The following is a 12,328-nucleotide window of genomic DNA, read 5'->3' on the forward strand; positions in this document are numbered from 1 at the left end:
GCGGTACGATAACCGCATTTACCGTACAATCCGGGTATAATTATTCTCGTGATGATCGATCACGGGAAAAACGTTTAAGACGAATAAAGTACGTACGTGAGGAGGAAAATGAAAAAAAAAAAAACCGTTTACCCGACGACGGTCACGGTGGCTCGTGTGCGCGTGAACGGGTAAAAGTGTGCGTGTGTCGTATACAAGTGCGATGCGATAGGGACGTGCAGTGGCGCGACGACGATTTTCGTGACAGTGGCGAGAGGGGGAAGAAGGTCTTGTAGACTCCGCGCACCCATATGGCCGCGGCGCTGTGTACCAGTTCGAACCAGACGTCCGCGTGTTCCAGTGGTCCGCCGGCGTTCACACGGCTCCATCCGTCTCAGTCCGATAGTTTTCGATAATATTTGCGCACGCGCGTGTGTGTGTTTTTCCGCGCGTATGTGCCGCTAATATATCACACGTTCGTTTCTCGTACGTAATACGCGCGCGCATTTATCACGCGAGTAAAACATTATACGCCCGCGTGTGATTTACGACCGTGCGCGCACTGCACTTGTCACTTCTTCGCGGTACAGCGAAATAATAAAAAAAAAAAAATATACATATTATTAATATTCAAACGAGTTCGCACCGTTCGCGGTGTTCGTTGTGTTCGTATTTTTTTTTCCGCCCGTTCGCGGATTTATCGGTGTTCCGCAATCGATTTGTTTTCCTCTCGGCTACTGCTCCACATCTGCTGCTGCTGTTGCTTGTCCACCAACTATCGCGCCAACCTCCGTTGCAGTTACAAGACGCGCGCACCTCACTGTTCTTCGGATGCTTAAATGAGAATACCGGCGCGCACACATGGACACCGTACAGGTAAACAGCAGTCGTTTTATTGATATATTATCGGGGCACGGGACATTTCCTTCGCGATCTCTTTACGAGCCCTTTTGTGTGAAATCGCAATTTTTTGTTCGAAAATAAATGGGCTTATTACGGGTTGCTTTGATTTTTAATTTATTTCCCCGGCCCAGAGAAAACACCACCGATCCGCCTCTGTATTGTGATAATATCGTAATAATTATCACTCGCACAACGCTATCGTGTTTCGTGTTTCCGTGCGCGATGATCTATGATGATGTCTATATCGTAGGGATAATTTTACGCGTCTAAGTACAATGTAGAACAGTCGAGAAGAAAACGCCATGTCGAAACAATCGAATTCTCTAAACACGATCCGTTATTCCTAGTATTCGTAACCTACCTACAAAGATTTAAATGTTATCAAATCATTATTCGCAGCGTCAGTGAACTTTAGCTCGAATCTATTTCAATAGGTTTTACAATTAAGTTTTCGTGTTCAGCTTTCGTCTCGAAATAGGTTTTATAATATTTTTTTTTTACAAAATTCATTTTTATCGAAAAACAATAGTTTTGATAAAATTACGGTTGTAGAAATCATAAACTTATAATGGCAATTTTTCGAAAAAATATGCTAACAATAATTTAAAAGTTAAAACTTATTCTTGAATTTCTCATATTTTTAAAACGTAAATAATTAATTCACCATCAGCCATAATTATGTTATTTAATTTTTTCTATGTCATATATTTATAATTACATGCATGCACACAATGTTCTTACAAATTTCAGAAACATTAACCGACACAAATTAAACACTTATAATTCTTTAGTAAATTAAATTCGAATATACAATTTCAAACAAGATATAAATTAATTTATCATAACTATAGACCAGTATGTAATTACAATGTATACATCAAACACAAATTAACTTTTGACTTTAAGTACTCAATATTTACAACTACATGTACTAGAGTATTTCAGTATACTTAAATACTTGTACTTTTGAACTCACGTGCTTTAATTAGGTTATTATGATGCGAATTCCTAAATAATATTTCGTATACCATAAATAAAACCAAAATTCCATAGTCATATAAACACTTTCAAGTCTGCTTTCAATCTGCGTTGTTTTACATTTTTTATACTACTTTATATAAAACATAAAAGAATGATATAAACCCATTTGACTTATACATAAAACCATTATCGATACACATTAATAATTTTCTAACCAGTCATTTCAGCAATAAACATTTCCTAAATAATTAACTCGTTTAAAAAATATTCTAAAAAATTAATTTTTTTCAAATCCTAACTCGATATCGAATGCAATCGAGGGACTGACTATTGACTATTGATGTTCAAAATAACGAAGATTATAATTTTATTTTATTTAATTCACTTACATAATTTCTCTCTATACAAACTCTGTATTAGATGCTAACTTATTAAAATATTTAGCTAAATTTGATCTTAAATTTTGTTCTGCTAATGACAGTTAAAAAAAGTAATTAATTTGAATTTTTTATCAGATCATTGATGCATTACATCACGCAATAATAACAAAAACAAGATATTAAAATAATTAAAATGGTATTAGCAGTAATGCATCTATTAGGTTTTTAAATAATTAATAAGTAATAATTAACAAAAAATATCTAATGAAATCGGCAAATAAATGCATTTTTTATTAAATTTCCTTAGTCCGGATTTGAGTCTAAATTTGTCTGCACACAGTGTGGCTAATTCTTGTGTACGTCTCGAGTAACATTTTCGTTCGTATCGTATTATCAATACGATTGAAAAATATTGTTGTTGAAATCATAATTAAAAATAAAGATATACTAACAAATTATTTGATATAGTTTTTTAATTAAATTCGGTTGAAAAATAAAATTGCATTGTAGTAGCATTAAATCGTATAAAACTACTCAGAGAATATTTCATATTATTTATATAATATATATCTGTATAATTATAATAATTCTATTATTCAAATTAATTAAGTAATATTTGCATTATATGGCCTATTATGCAAAAACGTTCGTCATAAAAACGCACGGGGTCAGGTAAAATATTTAATTGCAAATCATTGCGAATAAACCTGCATATTATTTTAGGATTATTTATTTACTTCCACGTCCATTCGTTTGGTAGAATAATGTTGAAACTATACCATTGAAATGTGTAACATATTCAATAATAATTATTAGAATAACAGTTCAATTATTGAACTGTCATTCTGTGCGTTATCACAAGTTGCGTTGAAAAAATTAATAATTCCTTGTTTTTTTGGGATTATATCGCAATCAACAATTGTTCAATGGTAAAATCGAGTGTTTTAAATATCTATTTAAATTTCTTCACAATAAATATTTATCTGATTTCATTTTCATCAGCAACAGCTATATAAATTATTCTTGTTTATCTTCTGGCGTACATTCTTACTTGTACTTACGTACAGCACCTATACTTATAATTTTTATATTAATATCGTTATTGTCTACATATTGGGACTGTAAATGAATTCTAGATAACGGACATAGGCGTAAACTTTGAGGATGAGAGGACTTTTCCCTCTAATAATTTTAATGGGGCAATACCTCCCTTAGTATTTTGTGAATAAATTAGAAAAATATTATAGAAAAGACGTTTTAGATTTATCAGAATTATATCATCAATAAATATTAATAATTTTTTGAACTATCAAAAAAATGAATGAATGAATTAATCAAAATGTGTTTGTTCAATGGCATTCGCCATCACAATAAATCATGATGTATATTAAGTATATCTAGTCTTTAAGTATACGGTATATCAACATAAAATAAAGTTTGCCTCCCCATAAAAATTGACCAAGTTACCTCCGTGATGACGGAATACCACGCGGGTAAATAGGGACGTGTTTGTGTATATTCTTATATATATTATACCATATACATCGATGGATGTACCGGTATTTTTTTAATTTTCATTTTTAATAAAATTTGCATCACGATTAGATACACACTAACGTTCCCGCGTGCGGGGATCAAAGTAGAATTGTTACAAAATGTTGTCAGCGGCGACGTCGTTGAAATCGTCTCCAGGCACCACTGCCGGTTCCGGCCCTACAACGGAAGTGCGTTATATCATTATAACGATATTCGTCGTCGTAGTTGAATTTAAAAATTTAAAAAGAACAAGATGTTTGCGGAAAGGGTTGAGATAATAAGGATGAAATTAATAATGAATGAAAATAATGAAATAATATTCGTTACCATTATTTTCATGTAATATTTTATTTGACCTGAACGATTGAAGAACTAATTTTATATTTGATGAATTGTACGATTGATTTAATATAAATGTATTTAAAACGATAAATTGCGTATTTTTTTGAGACAAACCGTTTTAAACGAATCAAATTTTTTTTCGGCCATCGTACCCGTCTTTTTTCACATGCCCCTTGGGACGTGCAATTGTCTGGTGCTATTCCTAAAGGTACGTGGTGCCACGGATTGGGAAATGCACTAATTTACGGGGTGAAAAGGCGCGCTCTTGTCGACAATTCGTTCGCCGCCGCCCGTACAAACTTGCGCAACACGCACACGAATATTAATTATAATAATAATAATAATAATAATAACAATAATAATATAAATTATAATAATACGTACAAATACACATACGTGGTGTATACGTGTATAAATAAAGATCTATAATATCTTTACGGTGAATCGCCGCCGCTGCCGCCGCCGCCGGGCCGCGCGTCACGGTACAAATTAAGTCCGGGGCCGAGGAGATATGCCGCGTCCGTCGTGTACGTATAATCTATGTATAATATATATATACACACACACGTATCTAACCGGCCCCGCAAACATACACGCGCGCGCCGGCACGCATGTGTACGCCACTGTCAACCGGTTTTCGGGCCAGAGGCAACGCGGTCGGGATCAAAAGCGCCGCCACTGCCGACACACGCGCACACGCACGCACACGCATATAAGATAACAGATTTATCCGACGCGCTAACGCCGCACAAACGCCGCCGCTCTTCTTCCTTTTTACTACACATTATATATATTATCGTTATTATTATTATTATTATTATTATTATTATTATTATTATTATTATTATTATTATTATTATTATCGTATTTACGTACGTGTTTATACTTCCATTATGCATTGTATACGTATGTATTACATATGTACTTCAGTATCCGCACTAGTAAGTTGAAAATCATTCGCCCCCGTCTCGTCGCAACTAACGCTCGTTGATTACCAAAAACAGTAAAAATAAAAATAAAAGTAATCATTTCAATAACGATCGGTATTTTCCGCTTCAGAACATATTATATTCCTTCTTCCCCCCTCCCTGTGGTCATTTACCGTGTAAGGGTCACTTATTTTCACAGTACAACAGCATTATCTTGTACTAATATTATTTCACGAGCATATACTACTCCGGTTACACGTCCACGCTATACACTCTTGTAACAGTCTGATTTTCTCAGATTCAGTTTAAATATCCTTATAACAAGTTCATGGTTCAACATCGAACTCGTACATAAATTCAATATATAACTCACCTCGATATACGTCCTACGTATTTATTCGTACTGTACGGGTAGTCCTCGGGAGGAGGGACATTTTTCTTTCGGGTTCCAAGAGAAGTTATACGATGACAGTTTTCTGTTAATTTTTCTAGGACCCGTATTTTTTTGCTTAGTATCCGTAACTTTAAATTTTACTTGGCGTTGAAAGTGCATTCCGATTTTGGCTTGTTATTTAATGGTTTAAAGTTCTAAACAATTCATAACCGATTGGGTTCGCGAATATTTTCAATCATTTCAATCATAAACGTATTTAATTTTACACCGCGACTTTCGCTCATAACTGTTTTACGACTACGATGATCAACCATTGCTTTCAATTGTACGCTGAAAGTGACAACTGTATTACGACTAAGTGTTCGGTACTCCGATGTAAGCTCGACTTGTTTTTCTAACCCAAGATGACCTACGTGCACCTACGGATATTTTTTCATGTTCGATGCACGTACAAAGTTTAAAAGCATTCGCCTAGCGTGATGCACGATGTGCAAAACCGCAACTTGCGTCCGGACTGCAAACATCGTAATAATCACCAGACCGCGCATTTATTACGTAGTATGGCGTACTCTCAGAGGAAATGATGTTTAAAAAAAAAATTGTTTTCGTTATTTCTTCTTCCCAAACCGTTCGCTACCGCCACTCTAGAGGGAGGGGACTGTAGCTACTGCTACTGCCAAGACGACAACAAGTGGTCCGATGAACAAATGCAGTACGCTGGCCGTTACAAACGCGGCAAGTTCGGGCTTAACGACGAAAACGATAAACGTATCCCATTTTTCAACGCCTAGTAACAATGCGACCAGCACATGGATCATGCGTGTTGTGCCGCGCAAACGGTATGCAAGCATGCGCCGTCCGATGCCCGTGGTACTACTTCAGCCGCGTCCGCAGAGGCGGAACTACGCGATGGAAGACGGGGAATCATCCCCGGAAGTAAGATTTTAGAGGATGTAATTTATGTAATTATTAACAATTAATTTGATATTTTTAACTTTGTTAAATACTGATATTAGGTTAAAACTCAATAAGTATGATTGTATATTCATATTAATTATTGGAAAAAAATTCTCGGGAAGAGTATTCGATTATTGGTCTGCGATAGGGCGTAATTTTAACATTTTCCCTGAGCGTAAAAATTTCTAGTTTCACCTGTGCACGTCCGGTCCAGTGAAGTGCATCGACGGTCACCGCGGCGCAACAGAACGCGTTTCCCTCGGTTTTCACGTACGCGCACGCCTTAAGCGTTACGCTTGATTGCGCACGCACCTACGTACATACGTACACGTAATGAGACGACCGACAGCACGCCGTGCAGATCCGTTGGTCGGTGTTTCGGGTGGCAGGGGGCGTGTCGCGGGTCCTTCTCTATTAGCATCCGCGACCACGGGGTTTGGCGGGAGATCTGAATTTCGTTTGATGTGACTCAATACACCGCTGCCCGGCTGCTGCTGCTGCTGCTGCTGCTATGTATACTACTGACCGTGCACGCGGTACCGACACACACATACGACAGCGATGCTGTTCGGAACCGTATCGCGTTTCCATAATTCCTCGTTCAGGTTTCCCGACATTCACTTATATATATGGTAAATAAAAAGGATCGTTGACAAATTGTAACGAGAAGAAATATATATTTTCGATTCGTTTGAGGATTTTCGGCATCCCACGCGTCCAGTAAGCAATACACGATTGATGTATGCGGCTTTAACCATTAATCCTGTCGCGTATACATATACTCCCAGTCTACTTGCATGACATTTCAAAGACTCTACGGTGTACGTGTATCTCTACACATGTGATAGTAATTTCGGACATTATAATAATATATTGTTGTTGTTGTTGGTGTTATTATTATTATTATTATTATTACGACTCTCCAGATGTGCGTGCGCCCTTGTGTACGAATGTATATACGAATCAATAGACCGGAACACAATGAAAGACGATTTTCTTTCTTCTTTTTATTTTGTGACTGTATATTATACCGCGATATATCATGTATTATATACCGCGCTCTGTACTATGATTACGAGAGAGGACGCGAGAAAAAGAAAGACGTTTTTTTGTTTTAATTTTATCGTTGTTTTTGTTTTTATCCATATCCTCCTCCCGCCGTCGCGTTCCCTCCCCCGGAGGAAACGATAAAGAATAACATTCATTCACACACCAAAAGAAAATATAATATTATAATATTATGTAAACACGCGTGCAGTGGTGGCTCGTATATGGGGCACAAGAGCACGTGCCCTACCTACAAAATTGAAAGTAATAAGAATAATTTATAATATATTTAAATTAAATAGATATTTTATAATGTAGTTAGTAACTGGTATATTATTTGAAAATAACCGGCGCTCTTCAATCCGTAAATACTATATTATACGAGTATTGGGCGGCGAGCATACTCGTAAATTCGTTGACCGATCAACATTACTAGATTTTCCGCACTTTTCGACACAAATTAATACGACGTTGCCGGACCGAATAGGATTGTGGCCCAATTCTATTTTTATTACGATTTACGACATTTTGTCGGTCTTCGTATTGTTATGGTTGACCGTCTTCTGTCACACAGATAAAACACTATTTTATCGTAGATTATAGGAATATGATAAAATTAATTATTTTTTGTTCATCCTCTGTTCTTTGTTTATTTAATCAATCATTTTGTATTGTCATTTTTATATACATACATATGTTATTGATATACGTTTATAAAATAAATATTTAGTTGATACTTGCAAATTTACAATACCTAATTTATTAAATATATTCTATTATTTTTCATCATGGGTACATATGTCACGGTCGGTTGATACTTATTAGAAAAACCGAATTTAAACATAATACAAATTAAAAAAAGTAGTCTAGAGAATTCGAAAGAAGTTTTAATAAAGTTGTTTATTCAAAACATAATTGGTTATATGGAGTTGTTCTATGGTTAAACGAACCGTTTTTTTTTTGGTTTTCCTTGTATACTTTTTTCGTCATACTTCTGACGATAAAAATTGGCCACAAAACGGAATAAATTATTTGGCTCATTTAAACGCTAAATTAAGTACGCATATAAAATCAAAAAAAAAAAAAAGAGAAAAATATTTGTGCCCCACTTTCAATGAACCCCACGATCGCCACTGCACGCGTGGTTGTAGTGCCAACGGTGCGGAGGGTGAACGTAAAATGAACATCAGCCGGATATTAGAGGCAAAATTTGTGTACACAACGAACGTGGTACAAGTGTAAAACCACTGCGGCTAATAATTATTGATTACCATTATTTTTATTACTATTATTATTGTTGTTGTTGTTGTTGTCATCAGAAATACGTACGAAAAAAAAATAATACTAATAATAATATTATATAGGCGTATATATTTATACATACCTGTAGTTCGAAGGGAGGGGTTAATTTTTCATAATTTAAGTAATTATCGGTGGCGGTGGAATATAAAAGAATATATTATATTAAATTATTTATCTCGTCCGGCCAACGTAATACGAATTGCGTCGATGAGACTAACATTGCCACTCGCGTACATCGTACACATACATACGTGTATAATAGGCATTAGATATATAATATATTAGGTGTATTAGGTACTTTTACTCGCCCGTACGACTTTATACGATCAGCGTGTCCATAGAGTTTTTAATAATGTGTTATGCGCATACTCGTGTAATAATAATATTACGACGAAAAATAGTGTTTTCCGATCTTATATTATCGTTATTATTATTAGTGACGCACGCAGGGGAGGGATTGTAACCCCCCCCCCCCCGAAATTTTCTCCGATGTCTAGGTTATAATTTACAAATTTTACAAGTTTGAAATATGAAGATCTAGTATTGAATACCTAGTATCATTGATTATAAAATAGTCTATTCTATTATCAATGCTATTATTTAAGTCAAAATATAATAAGGATTTACATAATTTTGTTAATTGTAAAATGTGTTATATTTTTACCTTGACCCCCCCTCCGGAAAAAAATCCAGTGTGCGCCACTGATTATTATTATTATTTCATACCACGATATCTCATCGAAATTTACAAGGAGAGGATTCGAGGAGGACACCCCGCATTTACTATTCCCGAACAGCACCCTCAAGCATTATCACTCCTCTAATGGAGCGTAGGAAAATTACTTCAAGTTTTGTCTTATGATATAATGTATTGTCACCATGCAATCACTTTAATCGTCTCTTTAATACTAAAAACAATTGATTTTGGATCTCAATAACACGATATTCGTGTAGTTTTTGCGTAACCTTTAACATTGTCATCAAACTGGACTAATTGTTCTGGACCGTAGTTTCGCTTTTGAATATTTTACTCGACATTTAAAATGAAACATGTTTAAAAAATGTAACAATATTGTTAAAACGAAACCGAATAGATTACTTGTGTTTTTACAACAACAAAAAAAATACATTATACTGACCTATATTGACTTCCAACTACTGGTATAGAATTTTATACAAAATCGTCTTTAAAATTCAACCACTAAAATATGTGTAATACCGTGCGCAATAATCGTGATATTTTAATTTCAAGTTCATATCGGCTGTACAGTAATGACAAGTTCCTATCAAAGATGATTTTTCTCCCTACTCACCGTTTACCGGGGGGAAAGAAATCGATCTCGGATCCGTAACGCCTCACAAGGTCGCTGTATCGTAAACGTCATCATAAAAATTGCGGTTTTAATAAATCATTACAATAGTGAAAATTCAACGCAATATACATGAAGACCGTGAGATGGTTCGCTGTAAATAATTCCACAGGACACCACTGGCCGGCGCCACGTGAACACGCATCCGTTACACAACGTGGACATAATTCTCAGTCGTAAATCTGTAACCCATTTATCGATATTGGTAATTTATATATCTTTCTATTATTTCCTCGGAGATGAAAAGATCAAAGTAATTTATAAATATTAACATGATGTAACAGTACGCACCGCGGTAGCGAATACTACAATAATCCGCCTATAATACGAGTTATAATCAAATAATGTTCGTATCCCGCACACTTAAATCGTGTCATTGTTTACTGTATTTCAATAGTGTGTACTATAAATTTTATTACACGTTCACGTGAGTCACTTATAAATTATAAGTGACTTATTATTTTAAGTTATAATGAATCGTCTTTGGAATTGTATTTCTTATTCAAACTCTATCTCTGGTTTGTTATTCCAAAACGCTTATCGAGAATGCGATTGATACGTTCTTTTTCAATCCGCCACGAACTAATAATATTAAAATATAATGACCGAAGTACGCATATCATAATAAAACATACATTTCAAGCGTATTACAGCTATCCACATTACCAAAGAATTCAACATTATGATGAAAAATGAAAACGCATCGTATCGGGTGTATTTCATGCATCGGATTCAAACGGCCAATTCGAAAGAAACAACGGCATATTGAACTCGATTTTATTATATAACGTTGTATTGTGCTTGTATCTCTATGCTTTTTGAAAAATTTAGTTTTCCAGCCACCGCCGACCATTGGGCTCGGATGGTCCGTTGTGTTACTCTATACTGATACTTGTACATAATGTGTAGGAATATTAATTGTACGTGTGTTCGATAAAATATAAAAACCATGTGTTATATCATATTTACATGGTCCTTATGAACAGAGTACTTCTGCAGAGCCTCTTATGTACCTACCTCACTATAAGGATTTCGATGTTCTCCTCAATGATAACTACCTCACTATTTCGTAATAAAATGGAACGAGTGTCAAAATACTTGAATAAATCATATTCAATGGCCGCCAAGTGCCATATAATATAACATTATATGCATATGAGCAATAGACGCATATATCCAATAAAGTTATGGTTACCAGTTAACCATATACTTAATCGCGGGAAAAACTGGCACGACGACGTCGGCGACTTCAGCGACAAAGGTGCGTTAAGGATAATAGTTATAATAATGATGATAATAATAATAATATTACCTATCTTACAATAGTGTTTTTTTATTTTTTTTTTACTATTTGATTGATGACCGACCGTATTCATCGTTGTCGAAGCTGATACTAATCTCCGCACTCCGAGAGAAACGGAAAGTGTCTATAACGACGCTCGTACACACACATGTATGTTATACTTATATATACGTATACTGCGGCGGCGGTGGTATAAACGAGCCGGCTATGCGTGTAAGGACTTTTGTCTCAATTTTTTTTTTCGCCTTGTCGGCAAACGCTTACACGCGTGTATACGCTGCAGTATGCACATGTATTATATTCAGTCGGCGGATATGTCCATTGCGCGTGTAAATTACAAACAATAAGATCTAGGTAATGATATTTTGATTTTGTAGTACCGACACTTCCGTCGTTGCAGAAGTCTCCCCGAACGAGATTCGAAACGAAACGCAAAGTCGTCACCGAGAAACCGACTTTTCTTAACATTTCGCCCGTGACTTCCGCGGAAATTCAATTAAAAACGGCAAAATCCGTGAAACTATAATATATTATTATAGTTTGTGCAGATTTCGCGAACTAACAACAGCGCAGCTGTCGGTTTCCTATTATTGCGCAATTGATATCGCCGCAATGATGGGCAATAAGTTTAGCGATATTTATTTTTAAGTTCATCATTTAATTTTCAATTAAGTTGACGATTTAAGTTCGTAAAAATGTACCAAGTATCTATTATTTTGATAATCAAACATTAAATTGACTTTAATTAATTTCGTTTTTAAATAACCCAAATTGATTTTTATGTTAAATTCGATCTTTATAAAATTATCTCGCGGAACATTTTTTTTATTCTTATAATGCAATAATTATGAACGAATCTTATAATCTTAAACGATAAGTGAAAACAGATATAATTTGATGACATT

The 12,328-nt window shown here is 35.2% G+C and overlaps 1 protein-coding gene across 1 annotated transcript in view; it reads left to right on the top strand.

Moving 5' to 3' along the window:
- Nucleotides 1–318: 318 nt before the first annotated feature.
- LOC112690915 (palmitoleoyl-protein carboxylesterase notum1) overlaps nt 319–12,328 on the top strand; it is a 49,118-nt gene continuing 37,108 nt past the window's right edge. The window contains exon 1 of the mRNA XM_025565019.1: nt 319–855. Coding sequence (XP_025420804.1) covers nt 841–855 — 15 coding nt within the window. The 5' untranslated portion in view covers nt 319–840. The remainder of the gene's footprint in view (nt 856–12,328) is intronic.

This window comes from Sipha flava, unplaced genomic scaffold (assembly GCF_003268045.1).
Source record: "Sipha flava isolate LNK unplaced genomic scaffold, YSA_version1 528_pilon_pilon, whole genome shotgun sequence".
Lineage (NCBI taxonomy): Eukaryota > Metazoa > Arthropoda > Insecta > Hemiptera > Aphididae > Sipha > Sipha flava.